Here is a 22,747-nt window from a genome sequence, read left to right on the forward strand (position 1 = left end):
CAAGGTTCTGGAGTAATGTGCAATTTAAAATGGTAAAAAGTGTTCAGGGAGGCAATATAACACATTAATAAATGTGATTAAAATGGAAGAAACTGTTTACAAAGACTGATCATGGTATTCATCTGTCATTTTAATAGGACGTTTGATTCTGGCCATTTAACCATTTGTATGGTGATCTCATGCACTGCTTCTTTGAGTGATAATTATGGGGCATAGGAGGTTTCTACTAGATCAATTATTTTTCTTATGACAAATAACTATATTTTACTGGCACAAATGCCTTTTAGGTAACTATGGAGTATGCCAAGGCTGCAGTACATGTCTGAGAGCAGTGCTGCCCTCCAGTAATGAGCAATTCATTCAGTCTTATGTAACTGCATCTATTTTATCCAATGTTTTGTAATTCGTATGTGCTCATATTTTCATTATTTATTGTTTTAAATTTGCACAATTTGTCAATCGATGACTGTCTCCAAGATGTTTATGAATAGTAATTCAGAGACCGTGGCACCAAACCATGTAATTTGTTTGGCTTAATCAACATTGGCAATCATCCTGGGGTAAAATGGTGCAGTGGATGTGGTCATGTGGTTTAGAACTGAATATTTTCCAGTATTGGTGTGAACTTTACAGGCAGAGTGCACATGTATTAATCCAACATCTTGTAAATGCAAAGGTGAATGCCACCCATTTTATATATTTGTTTCAAAAAATCTTTCCTTGTAATGTTTATTTTCATTTCTGCTAAAGTGAGCACTTTTTTAAAAAAATCTACTGTATGTATGCAGACCTGGTAATACTAAGTGGTGTCTGTAGCATGATCCCTAGCTGTACAAGATATCAGCCTGTCACTGCTGTGCATTTGCTGTTAGTTTTAACATTGGAGTGTATTGCACGACAGTATTTGAATATTCTATGCAGAGATGGTAAATTGTGTTTCATAATGGGTTGGAGTGAGTTACAGGAAAGGTTTTAATGTGGGGTACATGTGATGTTTACAGGCCACTCAAGCTTTGATATTTTTAACATCACTGGAGTTTTCAGTTTAACTTCCTTGTAACTACATTTCACCCCTCTTTTTGTAGTAAATGCAACTAATGGAGAAAGTGTGCAAGTATAAATATGACTTCCACGTGCTTACGTTACATAGCTTTTGTGTTTTTTCCTGACTCCCTTTAAGCGTGTTAATGCCATCCGTGATGCATCCTGAAGTACAGTATTTGACATCATTTGCAAGGAGAGCATCAATCGATTGAGCGTCTTTTCAGGAATTGTTCCATTCCTATTAGTTGATGGAAGCTAACCACCGGTTTGTAAAATGAAATTGATAACCAAAAATAGAGTATATTGAGAAGCAAACTCCACAATTCAGTGTAAATAATTTAAAAATGAAATATAATTTTGGATTTTATGCAGCAAATCATAGTGTATCTGGGAAGCCTGATGTATAGATATGGCAGCAGATTCGTAGACAGAACTGAAGATATCTAATTATCTATTGATTTCTAAAAAAAATACACAATTAAATATATAATGTAAGTAAAATATTTTTCTCCTCACAAAGCAGGGAGGCAGCATGAGTTATACTTTGTTAATCATAATTTTAAAATCGGATGTTGCTTTACTGTGAGTCTGACTGGAACATTTGACTGGAATTCAGTGAGGAATTGCTAATTTTGAAGTGTTTTAATTTGGCGAACATTTGATGGGTTGAAAGAAATCGTGATTCCTTTTGAAGCTTTAGCAATATTAGTTTCAATAGCATCCTTCACCCTTTTCTGTCCTGCCCAATTTTTCACTGTGTGATGAAATTTGCACCGTTCTGCTTGATTCAATGCTCTGTATAAAGTGAAAGGAAAAAACAAAATACTCCTAGGAGTGGTAAAAATACTTGTGACATAGTCACTCAAATTTACTAATCTTCTCTGAGAGAATGTAGCCAATTCAAGAGCAGCTTATTGTAAATATAGCACTACTTTCTTTGATCCTAACCACGTCATTGTTAAGAAAAGTTTGCATTAAAGAGAAGCTTCTTTTTGTTGGTCTATATTTCTGATTTTTAAAAAAAACGATCTGAAATTGATGTTACCTTGGTGAAGGTAAAGTTTTAGATTTAAGACAATCAAGTTGGAGAAATGGTTTGGTCTACCTTTACTAATGAGAATTTTCAAGATATTGCCCAGTAAGCTTAGATTCTTTTAAACTTTAATAAATGTTTCACTGTAAAATAACTTAGAAATATTTATTATATTGTATCTTTTATGATGTAGTTAGCAAATTATTGTGATTTCAGCCTGGTTTTTGGAGGCCAAAATGAGTTGCATTAAATATTGAACATAAATGTTGGAAATGTCCCTAATTAAACTCTGAATATTCAGAAGGTTACTTTCTTGGACATAGATTAGGGCACCTGCAGTGACTGACCAGGACCAAAAGATAAGGAGAAAATTCCCTTGGCTCGTGTTAATAATAATAATCCTTGCATTTGATATAGCGTCTTATCATGTCTTCAAGACATCTCAAAGCGCTTCACAGTATACTGTAAAGTGAATTGACTATGTTTTATGGGTGAAATGTGGCAGCCAATTAAAACCCATAAACAATTGGGGAGGAAATTGAAAAGTTCTGGAAAGCATTTCCTTTTATATTTTCAGGTTTATTATTTGCAAAGATTGAGGAAAAAATTGTGATTTTTTAAAATATTTTGTTGAATCAATTTTTTTCAAATAACAAATTTTTCAAGCTGCTAAAACTATGGAACAAAATAATTCTCTTCTATCTTAATAAAAATATCGATAGCTAGGAATGTTAAAGATGTGCCAGTATGCAGAAAATAATTTGTATATTAAAAACAAATAGTTTTGTTTTAGTGTTAACCATTAAGTATATTTCTTGTGCCAACAAGTCAGGTTAACTTTGGGGAATAAAAAGTCTCCTCTTTTCCCCCACCCTGAACATTTTACAACACTAATAACTCCACTGAACAAACCTTACCAATAAAGATCAAGGCTCTAGACAATCTGACAATTTTCCAATCAGTTCTCTTTAAAAGTGATGAAAACAGAAATATAAATAATAATTTCAGAAATGAAGTGTCATTGGGAAATTTGTTGTTTTTGTGAAAAAATGTTGTAAAACAAATAGAAATTATATTAACATGGTGTACACAACTTGACTTTCACAATTATTTTTCAATGTTTGCCCAGTAAAAAATGAAACGTTCATTGCACAAAATGTGCTGCTTTATTTCTGACCTGTTTTCAACTGCACTGCTGTCTATGGCGTATGGCTGTTTTATATATTTAAACACTTCAAAACCCTCTTGTCAGGCAGTTTTATTTTGGCCATTACCCCTCACTGTTGCTTCACTTCTTCTTCAATTACTAAGCAAGCAAACCAGCCAGAGCATCCTCTGCAACTAATGCATCTGTGACTTGACTGTTGAAACATTTTTACTGTGTGGCAAGAGACCCATTTTATTTTGCAAGCAGGGAACAAATACTTACCAACTCAGTTGAAGGCTGACTGAATTTTTTTTGACATCAGGTGCTCTAACCCTTTGCAGACTTAAACGATCTTGATAACTCAGATTTTAAATTTGAAATCTTATCTAGTTTGTCTTGAAACCCATTGCTGGGTTTGATCTGTTAAAATGCCAGCCCGATACATCTAAACCATGCATCTGAACACATCTTGGAGATTTAAAAGTATTGGGACTGACAACTTAATTTGTTTAAATTTCTCTGTTTAAATAATGGTACTTAAGCCAGTCAGTATAGTGGGAATATGCCCTACATATTTGGCCCCAAAACACTTACAGATCCGGTCAATGCAGTAACAGAATAAGCTTTAAAATGTATTTGTGATCTTCAGTTGATAAGTGAACAGCTGACCTTCTGTTGAACTGCTTTTAAAATATGAGAGAATCAAGATGGAAATCATTCATTGTGACATTGGTCCATTACTGTGCAAGACTCTGTCACTAACTGAATTATTTATGATTTATATTTGATTTATTTATGAAATATAGCTTAATATAACAATGATCATCGGTTCACTAAAAAATGGCACATACCTCCTGCATATGCAAATTATACAGTCTACAGCATCTTCATTTTGTCATCTTGTCATATGCAGCCCTTGTGTATATCTATGTACATCAAACCAGATTTTTTTTCCTTACAAATATAGTTTTGTGTAATTGTAAAAGATTTAAATCTAAGATTTTCTTTTGTCGTTTAGCGTCTAAAATACATGATTTTAAATGGAGTGCCAAAATGTTTGTATTTGGATTGAATAGGATCCTCACTTTCAGAATTATCATGTTTTTTATGTAGTTATTTTTGCTGCTCTTTATTAAAATGTAAGTAATTTGTATCATTCATGATTATGAAATACCTCCCTTTTCAATACATTCTGCTACGGGTTAAAACATTCAACAAAGTTCATCTGTATGAAACGAGTCATCAATGCTACACTGCACTGAGTAAAATGTAAGGACCACTACCTATTGATCTCTACTTTTTAGGACAGTAATTTAACTCCTACGAATGCTAGTAATCTGTATAAACTGAAAACAGATACCAACATTCATTCTTTTTATAATTTACAATGTGTTCTTTAGCAACATGGAGTGAATTTATTTTCTACATTGGATTTATTTACTTATTTCCAGAGTGAATAGTGAAGTATTTGTTTGTGCGGAGGATTTTTTGCAGGAGACAGCTAACACTGTATAATTCAGGACAAATATTTTCTTTCATTCATTATGTCTTCAGTACAACTTGCCTTGACATGAATAATATCTTGGAAACTTACACAAATGAGGCATGTATTTAATGTTAAGAAATTAATCACAATGTGAACTTATAATTTGTGTAATTTTATTTCATGCAGTGGTTATATTGCACATGGTTTAATCAGGACTGAAGGATATAAAATATTTTAATGTATATGTATTTTAGCATGCAAAACTGTGCATAAAATGTAATAATAAGATCTGTTATTACTTAATGTATTTTGTTTCTCCGTGCACATAATTGTACAGGTCTGGGGCACTTTGGAGAACCGAAGCCTGGGTTTATGAGGATCAATGATTTCCTTTGTTACCAGAATAAGTTTCTTAAAGATGCTGCTATAGATTCTGGAAGATCCATGTGTATTTTTGATTATCTGTTCAAGCCAAAGTAGCAATAAAGATTTATACTGCATACAACATGTGGATAAGATACTTTCTTCAAACATGGACGTGTCAATTAGAACTGATTCATATACATTTTCCCTTGTTGCCACCTGATATTAAACCCAGTTGACGACTTTTGTCCCTAAGCAAAATTGCTCCATTTTCCTCCTTGTACAAGTTTCATGGGGCAAATTAGAGGCCAAGTGCGTTGTTGCAAGACCTTGCATTGCAACACTTTAGACAGGGACGATGTACAACAATGAGAATTGCTGCCATTTTGTTCCTTACACCATTGGCAGCTACAATCTGGAACTCACTGAGCGCAACCCGCCCTGCATGTCATCCCTCATTCTTACACATCTCCAGGCCTTTGTGTTTTACACCCAGGAATTAATTCATTTAAAAATACAGTGGAGTACAGCATTTTCTGTTTATATACCGTATGTAAAATGTTCAGATGCATATTAAATTGTAAAGTAGCTTATTAGAACCGTAGAGCAGCCACTATTCTGAGTGTTTTTGAGATATACAAGGTTAATTTTACTCAAACTGCCCAGTGTAAAACCTGGATGGCCAATTTAAATATTTCATTTTTGGGCAGTTTTGTGTGACAAGTGATTGATTTATACATAGATCAAATGGATTATGATATTCAGATACCTTTTTTCCCATAGAAATTGCAAAATTTATAGTATATTCTGCACACCGACTGATGAAATGTGCACTGCTCCTGGTTTGTTGCTTTTCATATGGAAAATTCGATTGGGGTACTATAAAAATCAGTTACTTGCTGATTTTTATTTATAGTTTACATATTAATTAACATACCATCAATAATAATAATAATCCTTGCATTGATATGGCGCCTTATCACATCTTCTAGACGTCTCAAAGCGCTTTACAGAATATACTGACTATATTTTGTGGACGAATCACGGGAGCCAATGCGCACAAGAACAAATTGGAAGTAAACCTGTGCCTCTTTATACCTTCCAGTAGCTTGGTCAAGAGCACGTCTTACTGAGGTCTGGAACATGCCACTGGATCTTCTCCCTTGCTAACTCTTCCCCCACCCAAAAAATTATAGTAATCGAAGAGGAGGAAGGAGAGCTAAGATTCCATATTTTTTTGATAACCATTGCATTTTAGTATTTTATTTTTAAAAAATACTGTCTTTTGGAGGGGATTCAAGCTAATTCTGACGTCCCCGTTATTGGTTGAACTAAATTTAACACACTTACCAATGGTCAAAGTTGGTACCCACTATGTTTAGCATTTACCCACTGAGCTCTATTGTATTTTGTACTTATTACAATTTTTCAACCTGAGTATGGAGCAAATTGTTCTAAGTGCCTGTTTGAGTGTTTTTGTGTAGGCGTGCCTTGCGGTAGCAAAGTACCGCCAGTACTACACTAACGCAATAAAATACAGAAATCAGTATTCCAAAGAATACTACTGCACCGTCCGTCCCAGATACATCGCAGTTCATCCAGCTGAGGCCATGCCTTGCATATATACGTTCTCTGGTCTTACAGAGATCTGTACTGTTAATTTGAAGGACAAAATACAAGTAAAGTCCAACTGATACTCCATAACCCACAGATGCTAACACATTGAATAGGAATTCAAAAATCAACCACTTTAAAGATCTAATCCTTAAAAGTCGGGCTCCTCTAATCATGACACCAGTGGTGATTACAAACATGCCTATGGACACTGCAATGCCACCGTATAGTACGGGTGCTCGGAGAAATGCAAACTGTTGGTCAAGTTTCTGTATTTCCTTCAGTTCCTCCCCTTCAATCGGAGAAAAGTCGCTGTTGATGCTGAAAAAGCTAGTTGCCAGGCCCGAGTTACTGCTGTATCCTGAGATTACAACGTATGATGCCACCACACACACCAACACCAGGAGATTCAATAAAACCTCCACCAACTGAATTATGCCTGCAAGACAGGAATAGTGGGTAAGTGATGGTTTAGGAATTTTGTACTATACTCTTCATTCACCCTGTCATTTTCAATTACCTAATGTCTTCATAGCACAACTTGTATTTGATCTTTTTGATTTACCATTTATCCCAGTAGCATTTATGAGAATAAACATTTAATCCTAAATTTAAAAGCCAGCATTAACTGATATTCAGATGCAGTTATCTACATTACCATTTCTTTGTGAGTTACTAAATGCTTTATTGGAGGAGTGAAAATGCGAATAGAAACGAGGGGGGAATAGTTGGATCAAAACCTCTTTGAGTCAAGTTAACCTTTTGTCATAATTTCTGTCTAATTTTATCAGAAATCAACCAATGCAAGGATTGCATTCAAATGTGATATACCAAATATACTTCTCCATACATCCCCAATCCCATTACTATGCTGTGTTCTGATGAGTTCCAAAAGTGGCCCAGTTGTGTTAAGAGCACATTTATTAACACTGACTGAAGGAAATAAAATAACACTGTGGTTCTATTATGCTTGTAAACCTGAAGTAGCATTGATATAAAAAGTGTGCTGGTAAGTAAACACCCATAAAGCAAAGAAATTAGTATTTCTGTGTTGGTTGTAGGATTTTTCTTCACTTGTCATCGTCTGTCATTTTCAAATGAAGCTTAAGGGAACTGGTTCTCAACCTTGTTTTTAGGCAATAAAACTAGTACAAAGTGCTTGTGACACAGGTTGGTGCTCAAATACAGTGCATACTGAGTTGCAAAAGGTGAAGTGGCACACGGTTGCAGTGTATCTGTGAAATCAACAACAACTTGGATTTATATAAGACTCTTCATGTAGAATAACATTTCAGAGCACTTTACAATGAGGGGGTTGGACTCTGAGCAGAGGAGGTGTGTGTGTGTGTACGTGGGGTAGGTTGGGAGGATGCGGGAGAAGCTGGGAAAAGGAGCCAAATGCCAAATTCTATATCAAACGCAGGCATTATAAATATTATTATTTAGAGGAGGGAGAAATTGAATGAGTGATCATACTTTGGAATTGTTTATTGAAAAAGGCATGTTTTTATTCTGTAAGCAGTTGCTACATTTTTACTCTAATTGATGATTGATAATACTGATTTGGGGAGGAAAAATTACAAATTGGACATTGTATCTTTTAATGTAATTGAAACTTTATACAATGTTAAAAGTTTCCAAACTGAAACAATCAACAGGTTACATTTCTTTCAGAACTATAGCACCGTACAATTTACGGGACACAAAGAGAACACCAATTGTCAATAGAAAAATTTAAACATACAAAGATGTTGATTATACACCCAGAAAATAATTGTTAAGTTATTTTCCCAGTTGCATTCAATGGAATAAATAGAACAATGCAGTGTTTTGGATCTTGACTCGTGAACTTTGCATTTGCTGTTTAGAATTTTGATGGATGATGTTATGGTTGAGTAATTGGTACACTTTCACTGAGTGTTTCTTTTAGATAAACTGGTTTTGACATAAATGCTTAACATTTTACACACTGTCCCAAAGTGACACATGAGCGCATTTATATTGTTAAAATGATTCCTTACTTAAAATAGGACTTGTTACCTAAAACTTGACTGAAAGACTGCTGCGTATTCTTCAAAAACTGTAATAGGTTTACCAAAACATGATCTTTAAATTATCTACACACCATAATTTTCCTTATTTTCCCCCTTTAGCTTTTTAACTGTCCTAAATGCTAAAATATCCGCAAATGCATTGAGTTCATATACTATAACTGCTAGGGCAGCACACAAACCAGCAGCAATGTCAGCACCATGCAGACTACAGTTAAATCCATCGTATCCTTTGCTTTTGTACATGCTCATCCTTTCCTTGCACACTGCTGAATTGTAGCCTTCTATTAGGTGTTGGAAATAAAAATACAGCGCAGGTATGTAGGCAAAACCTATCACGATGTCCAGTCCACATTCAATAATCAGTAAGATTGGAAATCGCCAAGGTATCCGTGCCACACCTAGAACCAATAGAAGGCACGCAAAAGTCATCAGGGCTCCACTGTATGCCATTGTGGCCGTGACTGTCGGCAACTTCAGCCGGTAAAATTCAGCATCCAGTTGGTTTACTTTTTCAGCCTCTGCTCCTTGAAATCCACTATACGCTGATCCAAAAGAGTAGTAGTAAAGGCTTCCCAGACTGGACAGGTCCGTGTAGCCCCCAGTGCCAGCGTAGGAGATTGCCCCACACACCAGAATTAAGAGATTCAGCAGCACCTCCACCAACTGACAAAGACCTGCAACAACCAAAACACAACCAACCATTGACACCTGAATATTCAAATATGTTAATGGCATTCACTCAGCCATTCATCGCATAGTAGCAGAGTGGAGATCAGGAAAGTGAGTGAGATGTGGGGAGAAATCAAGCCAGTGACTTCGTTGCTATGATTGCATCACCATGCTGTCGCACTGTTCCTGATCTTTGGCAGTTTAAGAATAACTAGTGAAAGGAATCATACTGGAACATGAAGTCATATGACTTGCACCAACCTGTTAAACCAGAAATGCTACATTCTGTCCACTCCTCTTGCTTTGCTCTGACTAAACTCAGGATAGTTTCTATGGACTGCTGGCAAACAAATCAATTTCACTAATCCCAATGCACATTATCCATAGCTTTGCATACCCCGCGCTTGATATTTCCAATCCTAAACAATAAGGAACTACATTTATACTATACTGCTGATGTGAAAAGCTGACTTTCCCGTCTAAACGTACAATACAACATTTTTTGTGCTGTTTGACATGATGCTTACATCTTAAACATTACCTGGTATTATCAATGTAACTCATCACAAGCTGCGATTTGCAGTATGTGAAAAATGCAGTGCCAACACCTTGTTTGTCACGGAGCAGAACTCAAAATCGATGAGTGAAATAAGTGTCCTGTAGCTCAGTGGTTAGAGCACTCGCCTTGCAAGCGAGACACCTGGGTTCAATTCCAGGCAGGGTGAAAACTTGGGCAAGTTTCCTTACTCCACACAGAGCCTAATAATAATCCCTCCAAAACAAAACAATAATAAATTGGTCATTTTCAATCCACGACTGTTTGTGGGACACCGCTGTGCGCAATTGGCTGCTGCATTTCGCCCACAAATATGCGGTCAATTCACTCTACAGTATATTCTGTGAAGTGCTTTGAGATTTCTAGAAGACATGAAAAGCGCTATATCAAATGCAAGGATGATGGTGAAGTGATTCATTGTTAACTCTGAGATTGTTCTGACTGTGTGGAGTTCCTGTCATTTAAGTGGTATGCCCTGCATATTGATCGGTGTAGTGCGTTAATAATTGGCAGTCCGCCTGCCCCCAGGAGCCATTAAACAAAAACAAACTTTTTTAAGAAACAATTTTCCATCTTTCGGAAGACTTTAAGGCACAGAATCTTGCTGAGACACAGCTTTATAGATATAGCACTTGAATCCAATTGATAGTGGCTCAAGTTGAAATCAATGAGTGTTGGCTCATTGTGGAGGGGGCAACATCGTCCTGTCTGATTACATTCTCATTCCAATGTTCACTCTGCATAGCAATCATGACCAAAAATCCTGTCTAATTAGTTTCTTCCCCTCTCCCCTTGTTCCTTCCTCAGGCTAATTGTAGTGCCTAACTGTTGCCCCAGCCCAGCAAACTGCACAGAGCAGGAATTGAACACGAGGGCTTTTCTGATTCTCTATGATCACTTTTACTCAACAGGCTATTTAGGGAGCCTTCTCTGTTCAAACGAAAAGCTGCCAATTGCACAACTGTTTTCATCTTACTACATGCAGCAAACTTACGAATGATTGTCTTCCTTTACCCAGTCTACAGTTTTAGTCTGCTCCTTTTGTAACCATTTGACAGAGCGCTCGTGACAGGCAAGTGGAACTGAAGCAGAGATTATGTTTTCTTGTTGCTTTCACTCTTATTTTGCATCCCAATGCCAAAACTGCTCTGCAGCACAGGAGGCAAGAGATTTCAGGAGCTTCAGCTACCTTCCAAATAAGAGTAAGGGACAGAAAAACCAGCCAGACAAGTCCTATATGAATCTACAAACTTTTGCTGACCCGAACATAAATCTGATGCTGCCATCTTACCTCGACTTGTGCAAAGGTATCGACATTTGAAGAAATTCAAGATCCCTTCTGAATAGTCAGGCTCAAAGTAGTGCATTTCAGATGGTGTCGTGTGGTCTTCAGCCTCTATGTATTCCACTGGTACAGTTGCAATAGATCTATAAAAGAGTGGCTACACAATTAGAATGTATATTCCATGCAAACATTTTTGGAAAACATTTTAGCCCCCATTCCAGTTCAGGAGAGGTTGTCAGATATTGACTTAATGCAAAANGGGTTCCTGATGATTCGATGGTAAATGTTGATTGAAAACTATACCATTCTGTTCTGTTTGACCGTCTGCTGCCTTTACCCATTGGAATGCCAATTAAAATAAAAACGTTTTGAATGGAATCTTACCTGCAAAATTAATTCTATGTTCAAAAATCTCCAATTAAATGGATTTAAGTACTGTAAAAGAGTTTGATTCCCGGCAGGGTGAAACCTTGGGCAAGTTTCCTTACTCCACACGCCTGATAATATAATGATCCCTCAAAAAAAATAATAAATCGGTCATTTCAATCCACGACTGCTTGTGGGACACTGCTATGCGCAATTGGCTGCCGCATTTTGCCCACAAATATACAGTCAATTCACTTCACAGTCTATTCTGTGAAGCGCTTTGGGAAGTCCTCCCGACGTGAAAAACGCTATATCAAATGCAAGGATTATTATTAACGTTCCATAATAACTGGTTTATGGACGAGATAATTTGACATTTGAATAGACGGCTGATAATTTTATGTGGTCTTACCTGTCATTTCTATGAGAAACATGATCATCTGGGAAAGGAACTCTTTTTTCATTTTTGTAATGCTGATGATTATCATCTGCTGAACGACTGTAAGTTTGAGAATGATGCTCTCTCTCTGGTTTGTTGTAGTGATCATCCCTTCTATGGTGTTCCCGCTCACGATGTTCCCTCTCACGATAATCCCTCTCACTCCTATGTCGGTCTTCCCTTGGATGAGCGTTTCTATCATCATGTCTTTTCTCTCGCTCTCTCCTCTTCTCGCGGTCTCTATTATGTTTTGGTTTAGAATGATCCCCATCTTGAGTGCTTCTGCTGTCATGATCCGGATACTTTCTGTGTTCCCTACTGGGACGGGAACGATCATCACGATGACGGTGATCACGGTGCCGCTCTTTGGGATAATGATCTTTTTCATCTTTTACTGAATACTTATCACTGCTGTGTTCTGGGTGTCTTGTTGATTGAGCCATCTTCTATTGGAATTTCAACCAAAGAGGGACTTGGAGATGCAGAGGTTCCTTAAAAGAGACCCAAGTGTTAGAATACAAGCAGCAAGGATCACAGTTGGAATTGACTTCATGTAAATATTTTTAATGATTTACAAGGCTTTGATATTATGATTGTAGAGATGAGGCCAATGGTTGACCTCAGTGCATGTTCCAGCCAATTTGAGAGAGATGTACCAGCACAGGAAATAGTTGTGATCTGTCCTCTCATGTGCAATTGACGACAGATAGGTCATTATCGGGAAAACTGTAGAATAACTGGGAATATTAGTCATTCGCAACTTAATAATATTTACATTTAGGAATGCTCGCAATTGCCTCTTCCACCCACCCCACAACACCCCCCCCCCCACCCCACATGATGGTTCAGAGTTTATCCAGCAAGGAGCTGAGAAGTACACACATAGAAGGTCTCAGGCCAGTCGTTAGATTCTAACTACAAATCCATTTGTTGTCATTTACTTTAGTCCAGGGAGAGATATATTTCTACGGTTCTATGTTTAACCCTATATTTGAATTTCTGTCCCTAAAAGGCTTAAGTTCAAAAAATCCATTGCTGTTCGGTGCATATATTATTTAGCATTGTTTGAAAGATTGAAGGCTTCCTGCTGTCTCTAGTGTTTTTCCTCGGATTAAGACCGTTGGAAAGTGATCGATTTACAATATTGAAATGAACATTAGTTGATTTACATACATCAACTAAGGTTTTCTTTTTTGGTGGTGGGGGGGAGGGAGGGAGGTGTTTGAACCAGGTTGAAAAGTGAGATACCTGTTCGTTCCAACTCAAGATTTCTACCAGGAGCAAAACAAAATGAACAGATACACAGGAAGCGATCAGTCAAGTGCTTTTGGGTGTTGTACTGAAATAGTAGTTAAAATTTACTATCATCCTCTTGAATAGGATATAACATTTATCCGATGATTTCGTGCAATCAATCAATCAATCTATGGCTGTCCTCCTAATCGAAACAACTTCTCAACAGTGGTCTACCTCACTTACTATCGTCTCCAACGACATGTTGATCGCACAGAATGATCAAACCCTTGGAAACCCGACACCTCAGCACCTGACCGAAACTTACTTTGGAGAAATCCAGCGCTCAGCCGAAACTCCTCAAACCCAGTGACTGCAAGAGAGACCACCCACTCCCCCTCCCACCCCCCACACACACATTTCCCTGACCCCCAGGACCCTGTTATTGTGGGTCCAGGGCAGGTGAGCAACACCTTACAACACTGGAACAGTACGGCTTTCTTTTAAGAAAAAAAACCTACCGCCCCCAAAAGAACAGAGGAGAAACACCCGAAACAAAGAAAAAAAAACATGTCCCAAACCACCTGCTATTAGTTTCTAAACTTCACCAGTGTTTTGGACAACTCTTGTGTGTGTGTGTGTATACCTGTATCTCTTTCCTAAAGTGGACACCTGGGATTGACTAGATTTTGCAGTACCTGTGAGAGTGGAGGCTGGGAGTTTTGTTCCTGATGTGTTTTTCTGATCCCCTTGTGTCTCCAGTGGCCGCTGTTTGGCTCCTGTCTGGCAGCTTAACCTTGTCCCCAGTCGCTCCTCCTCTCCAGAGCACATCACTGCGTCGTGGGTCAGGTCTAGTGGTTCATTCACACAACGCAACCAGCGAGCAGAGAGGCCAGCAAAAGGGAATGTTCTCTTTGAACCCAGCCTCCAAAGAAAAATCTAGGCGTAGAGACAGCAAACCACACCCACCCCCCTCCCAAAAAAAGGAGCAGCAATGGCAATTCATCTCATTGCTGTTTGGTGGGACTTTTGTTGGTGCAGGTTTCAAAGTGGTTCATTCTGCAACTCATGGCATCACTCCAGGTGGGTTGGTAAAAGTCTGTAAACTTCTGGTCTATGAGGCTTAGTGTGCAATAATAATAATAATAATCAGACTGCTTGCATTTGATGTAGCGCCCTATCGCGTCGTTGAGACGTCTCAAAGCGCTTCACAGAAATATACTGTCAAATGGATTGACTGTGTTGATTGATGGGTCGCTCTTGGATCCACTTAAGTGACCTTATATTGGGCTCTTCCTGGTGAACGGTGATGTGCAGAAAAGACCTCGGAACAATTATAAAGCGCAAACCTGTTTTACGTTCTCACGATTAACACGAGGGCGCAGGCGCATATTTTTTTTCTGTCTCAAAAGTGCTTCCCGAAGTTTCTGAAAAGTTGAGTGACTGTGTATTTTGCTGGTAAGCGTTGTAGGTACATTTCACCCAGCAATGTCCTACAAGCGGCCGTGATGCGAATGAGGATGGCGAGCCTCGTCACTGGGGAGAAACTCCCTTTTCCCTTTGAATGGGATCTTTGAGAACCACCTGAACAGGGAGACAGGACCTTGGTTTAACTTCTGATCCAAAGTCCGGGGGTTACTCCGACAGCACAACCGGCAAAGTGGGTGCAGGTGTTTAAACCTTTTCAAGCCAAGGTCTTGCCCCCATTCCTGTCCCTGCGACCTCCTCCATCTCTACCTGGCAGCTCCCTCCGCTCAGCAGGCTGCCCGGTACACACTCCCACCCACCCCGCCCCCCTCCACCCCAGCAGTGGTTGGGTTTACGACAAGTCCCCCCCCACACTCCCCCCTGGAATTCCATCCCAGACCGAGTCCCTTCGCCTCCTCGAAGGTCTCCTCGAAGGTCCGCTTGAAGACCTTGCTCTTTGACCGTGCCTTCACCCATCACCTCCATCTCCCCCCCCCCCCACCGGCCCACACTAGGGTTAGGTAAATGGGGGGAGTGGGGGTGGGAGGGGGTGTATGTGGTGGGGAGGGGGTGTATGGGGGGGGTGTAGGGGTGAGAGGGGGTGTATGTGGTGGGGAGGGGGTGTATGGGAGGCGTGTAGGGGGGAGTGGGGGTGCATGTGGGGGTATAGGGGGTGTGTGGGCGGAGGGGGCTGTGGGGGGGGAGGTGGTGTAGGGGGGAGTGGGGGTGTGTGGGCGGAGGGGGTGTAGGGGGGAGGGGGTGTAGAAGTGTGTGTGTGGGGGGGGCGGAGGGGTGTAGGGGAGTGAGGGTGTAGGGGGAGTGGGGTGTATGTGGTGGGGGGATGTGTAGGAGGCGGAGGGGGTGTGGGGGGGAGGGGAGTGGGGGTGTATGGGGGGAGGGGGGAGTGTGTGGGGGGAGGGGGTGGAGGGGAGTGGGGGTGTATGTGGTGGGGAGGGGGGTGTGGGGGTGGTGTAGGGTGTGGGGGGGTGTAGGGGGGGTGGGGGGGTGTAGGGTATGTAGGGGGGGTGGGGGGGGTGTAGGGGGGGTGGGAGGGGTGTAGGGTATGTAGGGGGGGTGTAGGGGTGGGGGGGTGGAGGTTGTGTGGGGGGGGTATGTAGGGGGGGTGTGGGGGGGTGGAGGTTGTGTGGGGGGGTATGTAGGGGGGTGTGGAGGTTGTGTGGGGGCGTATGTAGGGGGTGGTATGTAGGGGGGTGGGGGGTGGTGTAGGGGTGGGGGGTATGTAGGGGGGGTGGGGGGGGGTATGTAGGGGGGTGGGGGGGACACTAAGTGCTGTGGACCATTCCCGGTGGCAGTCGGAGCAGTGGCGGTTGTGCGGCTGTCGGTGGTTTGGGGCTCAGGGCTGTTGTTGTTTGTCTGTTACTAACGGAAACGTGTCGGAGAGAGAGGGCGGAGAGGAGGAGAGAGGGAGAGGGGGAGAGAGAGAGGGAGAGGGGGAGGAGTGGGGGGAGAGAGAGAGGGGGCGCAGAGGGGGAGAGGAGAGAGAGGGGGCGGAGAGGAGGAGAGAGGGGGAGGGGGGGGTTTAGCTGTCACCAACCCCTCGGCTTTAGGATCGCCATTAGTCAGAGCTGCGGTTGGAGATGTCTTTCCGATTTAGAAGAAAGGATAAGATGCCCTTTGTAAGTGAGACCACTGACTCTCTCTCTGTCTCTCTCTCTCTCTCTCTCTCCCTCTTTCTCTCTCTCCCTTTCTCTCCCTCTTTCTTTCTCTCTCTCCCTCTTTCTCTCTCTCTCTCTCCCTCCCTCTCGCCTTAGGCCCAGAGAGGGATTGAGTTGTCTTTTTTTTTCCCCCCAACGAGTTATAAGAGGGTTTCCAATCTCTCACTCTCTCTCTCTCTCTCTCACTCACTCACTCTCTCTCTCACTCACTCTCTCTCTCTCTCTCACTCACTCTCTCTCTCTCTCTCTCACGCACTCACACACTCACTCTCGCAACACTCAGGAAGTTTCCCGAAACAACAAGAGGGTGAAGATAAAAATAATAATAATAATAAGAAGAAGAAGTTTTGGGGCTGTTTGTGGGTATTTCTTGTAAAAAATGGCCTTTGAGTTGAGTTGAGGTTGTGTGAGTGTTAATTAATCTCCAGAGGTGGAGCTGCAGATCTCACCCTCTGGACTGACATCACTGATTATTATTATTATTACTGTGAATTATTATTATTATTATTACTGTGAATTATTATTATTATTATTACTGTGAATTGCTACTTGGAAATCCAACCAAATCAGTCTCGAGGAATGACTTGGGAGTGCGGTGTCAACTTGGTTGTCCTCTGCTGTAAAACATGGAGTTATAATAATAATAATAATAATAATAATAATAATAATAATCGCGTTTGATACAGCGCTTTTCACGTCGGGAGGAACGTCCCAAAGCGCTTCACAGAACACACTGTAAAGTGAATTTGACTGTATATATATTTGTGGGCGAACGCGGCGGCCGATTGCGCGCAGCAATGTCCCACAAACAGTCGTGGATTGAAAATGACCAATTTATTATTGTTTTTTTTTGGAGGGATTATTATTAGGCTCTGTGTGGAGTAAGGAAACTTGCCCAAGGTTTCACCCTCTGCCTGGAATTGAACTCGGGTCTCTCGCTTGCAAAGCGAGTGCTCTAACCACTGAGCTACAGGACTCCCACCAGCCTTGCAGTTGACTGCGAGCTTCGGGTCACACACCAAAGCAGAAACGTGGACATCGTCAAATTGAAATGTACCACCGTTTATCCGAAAGAATACAAAGAACAAATGTTTTGAATGAGCCCGGAGTCCTGTAGCTCAGCGGTCAGAGCACTCGCTCTGCATTATAGGGTTCATGACCGTAACAAACCAGGCGAATGGTTTGGTGAATCTTCAATATGAATTTTATTGCCAAAATCAATTATAGTGGAGTGGCAAACATAGCCCAAGTGTAACCACAAGTGGAAGTACAACTTGCAAAACTTTCATTCCCCAAAACATTTGCTTTGCTGGATACGTCAATTCACTTTACAGTGTGTTCTGTGAAGCGCTTTGGGACGTCGTCCCGACGTGAAAAGCGCTATATCAAATGCAAGGATTATTATTATTATTATTATTCATGCCTGGTCCAACCTGATTGTTTTTCCAAAAGCTGCAGAAGTGGATACTGTAAAGTAATAATAATAATAATCCTTGCATTTGATATAGCGCTTTTCACGTCTCATCCACCAACACTGAAATTTTCAGTGTTGGTGGATGAGATTAAGCTGATATGTTGGATTTTAATTTGTTTTACAAACTTCATTGTATGAAAGTCTGTGAAGAGGCATTTTGGAAATGTTAATTTAATGATTTAATGAAGTTGGGTATTCTGGAAGGGGGAATAAGATCCAACAACCTGAGGGATCTTCTTCATCCTAACGAAGCTTGTGTGTGATTTTTCTTTGAATACCTTCCCACCAATTAATTTTGACTAATAACATTTTCCATCATTTGTCCAGAAACATATAGCTCATGGCTTGGTCCCTGCTGCCACAATAGCTCCTAGACCTGCTGTTCCCCGCACCCCTCCCCCTCGCAGCCCCAATCCTTCTCCAGAAAGACCAAGGTATATTGTATGTCCATCTTCATGTCATTTTGTGCATGCTTGTTTACCTCGTTGTTAGAGCAATATTGATCTGATGTGCTCTGTCCATATCACAATCTCATCTCAGGTAAGTTAATTAATCATTTCGATGACTTCTAAAATCTATTATGCTTTGACGTGTTGTTTGATTTTGTAGTATTGCAAGCAAATGTGTGGACCACAATTTATCCTGCCTTGTTTTTGCCTGATGCTTACCAAGTTTAGTTACAAGGGATTTAAAAAAAGCAACACATTATTAACTAATTCAACAATGTGTTCCTTTGGCACTTTTCGTATCTGTACAAATGAAGCAACTTTTCACAAAACTATTTTACAGGTCTTTTTTTGGGGGGTCAGCTGGGATTCTAACACACATGGAAGCAGACGTGTTTAAGAGTAGCCAAATTGAGCAGAATTGTAAGCCTAAGGTGCCTCTTTGCCGACTAAGGATTAACCAGAGCACACTGTTACTGCAATGCAGATGTTGTACCAATTTGAAGAGTCTCGACTAATGGTTGAATTTAAAATGACTGCATTGTGCTCGCGTGGTTTCCACAATATTGTGAGAGAAGTTTGCTAAATCACAATGGTGGAAATGCACAGTGGGTCACGTTTGGAATCTGAGATTGACAGTCCAGGATATTATAACTGTTTGAGGGGGTGAAAAGCTACGCCTGAAACACAAACTGCTCATCAGAGGGTTAAGAGCCACATGTCAAACATCAACTGTCATTTGATTTCACCTGCTCTTCACCTCCAGCATTTGTTTTGTTTTATATTGTGTGTTGCCTCTGTTGTCCTCCCGACGTGAAAGGAGTGTAACTTGTTGTTGTTGCAAATAGCATTTATTTGCCGTTTTAGGTCGGCCCTTTCCGCAATCATATTAACGTCATGTTTGACTGGTCGTACAGTCGCTATTCCTCAACCCAATTTGGCGTGGCCGCGTCCGAGGTCAAACTCAGAAAGTGACAGCGCCCGTTCAGAACAGAGAAGCCTTGTGGAACCTTACGCCAGTGTGACTGAACTTGGATTAAGGTAATCGTACAGAAAACTCACAGCTCTGGCCTGTGGTTGTTGCAATTGCTTTTTTAATTTGACCTTTTGTGAAGTTTAATTTCTCCTCAAAAAAAATACACTTGTACTCTTGCATTTGTTGCATTTTTTTTTCCATTTGCCGTTATAGACACTAATTTAATTGTTCGTCACTGGTTTTTGTTTAATCCTAAAAGAGGTCCTGAAAAAAATGTAGTACCCTGCAATAAATAGTAAACCGTGTGCAAGTTCATGCAAATCGTTTCAATGAGTGATTTTCTTCATGGACAGGAATGAATGGCAAGGTACGGTTAAAGGCAGGCCCCAGTTCCCACTGCCTTCTGATTCTGATGAAGAATACGATGATGAAGAAGAAGACCAAGATTTGGAACAGCAATCATCTGATAAAGACCAACACTTTTACTACGTTCTAGAAAAAGATCAAGAAGCCCCCAAACAGGAACCTGTGTATGCTGTTCCTCATAAGGAGAAAAAGGTGAATTTCTGAATAGGATCTCAGCTGAGGCCACATTTTATATTTTTGAGATTAGAAAATAAATCTGCTACAATTGGGCATTATAAATCTGCTTTGAGCTCAGAAATGGAGTTATCCTACAAGGCCATACTTACAGCTATTTTGATTGCAGTAGAAATATAATGTTTCATACTTGAGAAAACCTACAATCTTGTTTTTAATAGTTACTTATTGCCACTCAGTTTTGTCTTTAGTTCTGCATAGTCCCCTACTACGTTAGGCCAGAATTAGGGAAAAGTGATCAATGGATACTACCTTGAATTTATTTTATTTAAAAGCATTATCCTTTGAGGGGGTGAAAAGCTACACCTGAAACACAAACCGCTCATCAGAGAGTTAAGAGCCACATGTCAAACATCAACTTATTTAAAAGCATTATCCTTTTGTAATTTTTGAAACTTTAGTAAAATCTGATTGAAGAACTAAAAATTTATGAACATGAAGTTTAATAGCCATTGGGTGGTGCTATACTCTCACATCCAGATGATTAAACTCTAAAATTTATCTTGAAATGAGTTAAAGAAATTGATTTTAAACTCTACTTGGTCATCTTTCTCTTGCCCCATTCTTTTCCCTTGTTATTTGCTTAATTTGTTCTCTAATCTACCACTCTAACTTATCAGTTCTAACCTTTTTTTCTTAAAAACATACTTAGCTGCTCTCTTCCTCCTGGCTTCCGTCTCTGAGGATGGAGAAGATGGGAACAAAGAAACTTGCAAACATTTTGTTTTCAGCCAACCAAAATATAAAGATTGGGATGTGAAATCTTGATACCTATTTGCAAGTTATTTCCTTAGTTGCTCCTGTAGCCTGGTTGTGTGAGGTCGAGATACCGTAACTTGTTTGTAGCAGATTGAGGGTTAATGGCTCAGTTCATCCTGATTAAATGTACAGATAATCCATTTAAACGACGACTTCTCAATCAGACGGTACAGCAATTAGTTGAGAAGGATTTTTATTAAAACAGTTGAGACTTAAGAAATGTAAAATATTTAACCTCTGTTTGTATTAAGGAGGAAATCCCAGTGTCTGTGAGCAGTGAAATGACTGAGATTTCTTCCTGTGATGTGGTATCTGCAATTCTGCTGGACGAACCAGAACATGGGCATGTTACAGGTGAATGACAATCATTTCTTATAATATGTATGATCATATTGTATATTGTATTGTAATTGTATGATCACTGAGATAAACAAATTGCAATATTCCAGTGCATTCTTATCTTAGTTAAGGAATGCAACAGAAGCTATTTGTGTAGCGTTTGGGATTTTCTGGTACAGTGAATGTTGGGGCCCCTACCCCATCCACACTACAAGCGAACCCGTATTATAACAAAGTGTGTTATAATGGGATTCTCCCATACCAAAAGAAATACCCTCACCACCTAAGATGTCATCGTCCCCTATTAACAATTGAACACAAAATTACAGTACAAATATAGTGCCCTTCTTGTTGAGTATACAGGAAACTAAAAGCCCTAAAAATGATATTCAAAAATCAACTTGACACTGCTCAATTATTTACTCGTTAACTTATATACATTAATATCGATGAGGCTATCTGTTAAGGAATAAACATTTATTTCATTCATTTGTGACCGGTGCTCTGGCTTGTGCTCGTTAACCGTATATTTTAGGATGCTATACTTCAACGCTGCTTGCAAATGGCTTTTACAGTGAAATGAATTTTAGTGAGTTGAGTTTAATAGCTCAAGGCAAATTGACCTTGAGAAGATTTTAATCCCATTGATTTTACCTCAAATATGCTTTATATTTCATTAGCTCATGTTTTATGTGCTCTTCTATTCTCTCTGGCTATGCAACCATAAAGCTGCCATTTGGAATCCTCTTAAGGATGATTTTGGTCCTCTTTGCAATCCACATGATTCCCTTTGTTAAGATGGTGATCGTGTAGCTCGGTCTTTAATTGAGAGAAACTGGAAATGTGTCTGAATAAAATTGTTCTCATGGATTGTTTCTTAGCATACACTTTTTTCTGTATTAAACACTTTTTCCTCTTACAGAAAAACCTCCAGTTCAAACTTGTAAGGTAAGAAAACAGCATCGTTCCAATACTTATTACTTTTACACTTATTTACAAAATGGGAGAGGGAAAGATGACTTGGGAAAAGAAATTCAAAACCTTTTTCATTCTTGAATTATAAACATTGGAACATCATTACAAAGTGGTATTTGGGGGTCTATAAAGTCCCAACCCATTGTATAATGAGGCCAGTTGTACTGTACAGAAAGCCTGCTAAAGTTATGTCAGTGACCGATTAAGGACACCCTTATAAGCAACCCAGTGTTATAAGTGGGTGCCTTGTAATGTGGTTCTACTATATTTCAGTTTAGAAATCTGGTCTTCAGAAGGTCATGAACAAGCAGAAATTGTAATGTACCTGTGTTCAGCATGTATAATAATAATAATAATCCTTGCATTTGATATAGTGCTTTTCACGTCTTCTCGATGTCTCAAAGCGCTTCACAGAAGAGACCGTAAAGTGAATTGACCGTATATTAGTTCCAATATGTTATTACTTTTGGTTCCAGGTGCAAAAAGAGAAAGTTGGAAAAGTACACTCTAGCCCAGAGAATAGCCCAATTACAGGTAATATTATTAGGAGATGCTTTTGTATCTTACAGTTATGTTTCTGCATAATTTCTTAAAAATTGCTAGACTAGGTACTGGTGTACTTCCCTTTCTTGTACCCTGAAAGGGTGTCAAAAGGAACCCATTCTCTGATTGAAATGGTCGATGCACAGATTATAATAGTCTCTTCATTTAATGGATGAATGGTTGAAAAAAAACAACTGCCACAG

General features: G+C 39.7%; 2 protein-coding genes across 5 annotated transcripts in view; one reads left to right on the forward strand and one right to left on the reverse strand.

Annotated features, from left to right (window-relative positions):
* Nucleotides 1–6,484: 6,484 nt before the first annotated feature.
* On the reverse strand, nt 6,485–14,254 carry LOC103176030 (MARVEL domain-containing protein 3). 2 transcript variants are annotated; one of them, XM_042340520.1, is made up of 4 exons: nt 13,988–14,254; nt 12,030–12,547; nt 11,258–11,394; nt 6,485–7,126 (listed from the first exon to the last, which is right to left on the reverse strand). In XM_042340520.1, the coding sequence occupies exons 2-4, from the start codon at nt 12,497–12,499 to the stop codon at nt 6,528–6,530; spliced, it is 1,206 nt and encodes a 401-aa protein (XP_042196454.1). In that variant the 5' UTR covers nt 12,500–12,547; nt 13,988–14,254; the 3' UTR covers nt 6,485–6,527. The 2 variants fall into 2 exon arrangements, with proteins under 2 accessions (XP_042196454.1, XP_007887563.2); XM_007889372.2 differs by lacking the exon at nt 6,485–7,126 and adding an exon at nt 8,208–9,415.
* Nucleotides 14,255–16,310: 2,056 nt separating this feature from the next.
* Nucleotides 16,311–22,747, forward strand: part of cep89 (centrosomal protein 89) — a 33,861-nt gene continuing 27,424 nt past the window's right edge. For all 3 annotated transcript variants that reach the window (XM_042340517.1, XM_042340518.1, XM_042340519.1), the window contains exons 1-7: nt 16,311–16,393; nt 18,234–18,340; nt 19,220–19,393; nt 19,682–19,886; nt 20,939–21,041; nt 21,949–21,974; nt 22,478–22,535. In XM_042340517.1, coding sequence (XP_042196451.1) covers nt 16,355–16,393; nt 18,234–18,340; nt 19,220–19,393; nt 19,682–19,886; nt 20,939–21,041; nt 21,949–21,974; nt 22,478–22,535 — 712 coding nt within the window. In that variant the 5' untranslated portion in view covers nt 16,311–16,354. The remainder of the gene's footprint in view (nt 16,394–18,233; nt 18,341–19,219; nt 19,394–19,681; nt 19,887–20,938; nt 21,042–21,948; nt 21,975–22,477; nt 22,536–22,747) is intronic.

Source organism: Callorhinchus milii, unplaced genomic scaffold, assembly GCF_018977255.1.
Source record: "Callorhinchus milii isolate IMCB2004 unplaced genomic scaffold, IMCB_Cmil_1.0 Scaffold14, whole genome shotgun sequence".
Lineage (NCBI taxonomy): Eukaryota > Metazoa > Chordata > Chondrichthyes > Chimaeriformes > Callorhinchidae > Callorhinchus > Callorhinchus milii.

Bases quoted from the DNA above. Each gene is read 5' to 3' on its own strand.
- LOC103176030 (XM_007889372.2), bottom strand. From the start codon at position 12,499: ATGGCTCAATCAACAAGACACCCAGAACACAGCAGTGATAAGTATTCA. The intron at 11,395-12,029 runs GTAAGACCACAT...ACTCTTTTATAG, and splicing joins GTTTCTCATAGAAATGACAG to ATCTATTGCAACTGTACCAG. The intron at 9,416-11,257 runs GTAAGATGGCAG...TGGTTGTTGCAG, and splicing joins ATACCTTTGCACAAGTCGAG to GTCTTTGTCAGTTGGTGGAG.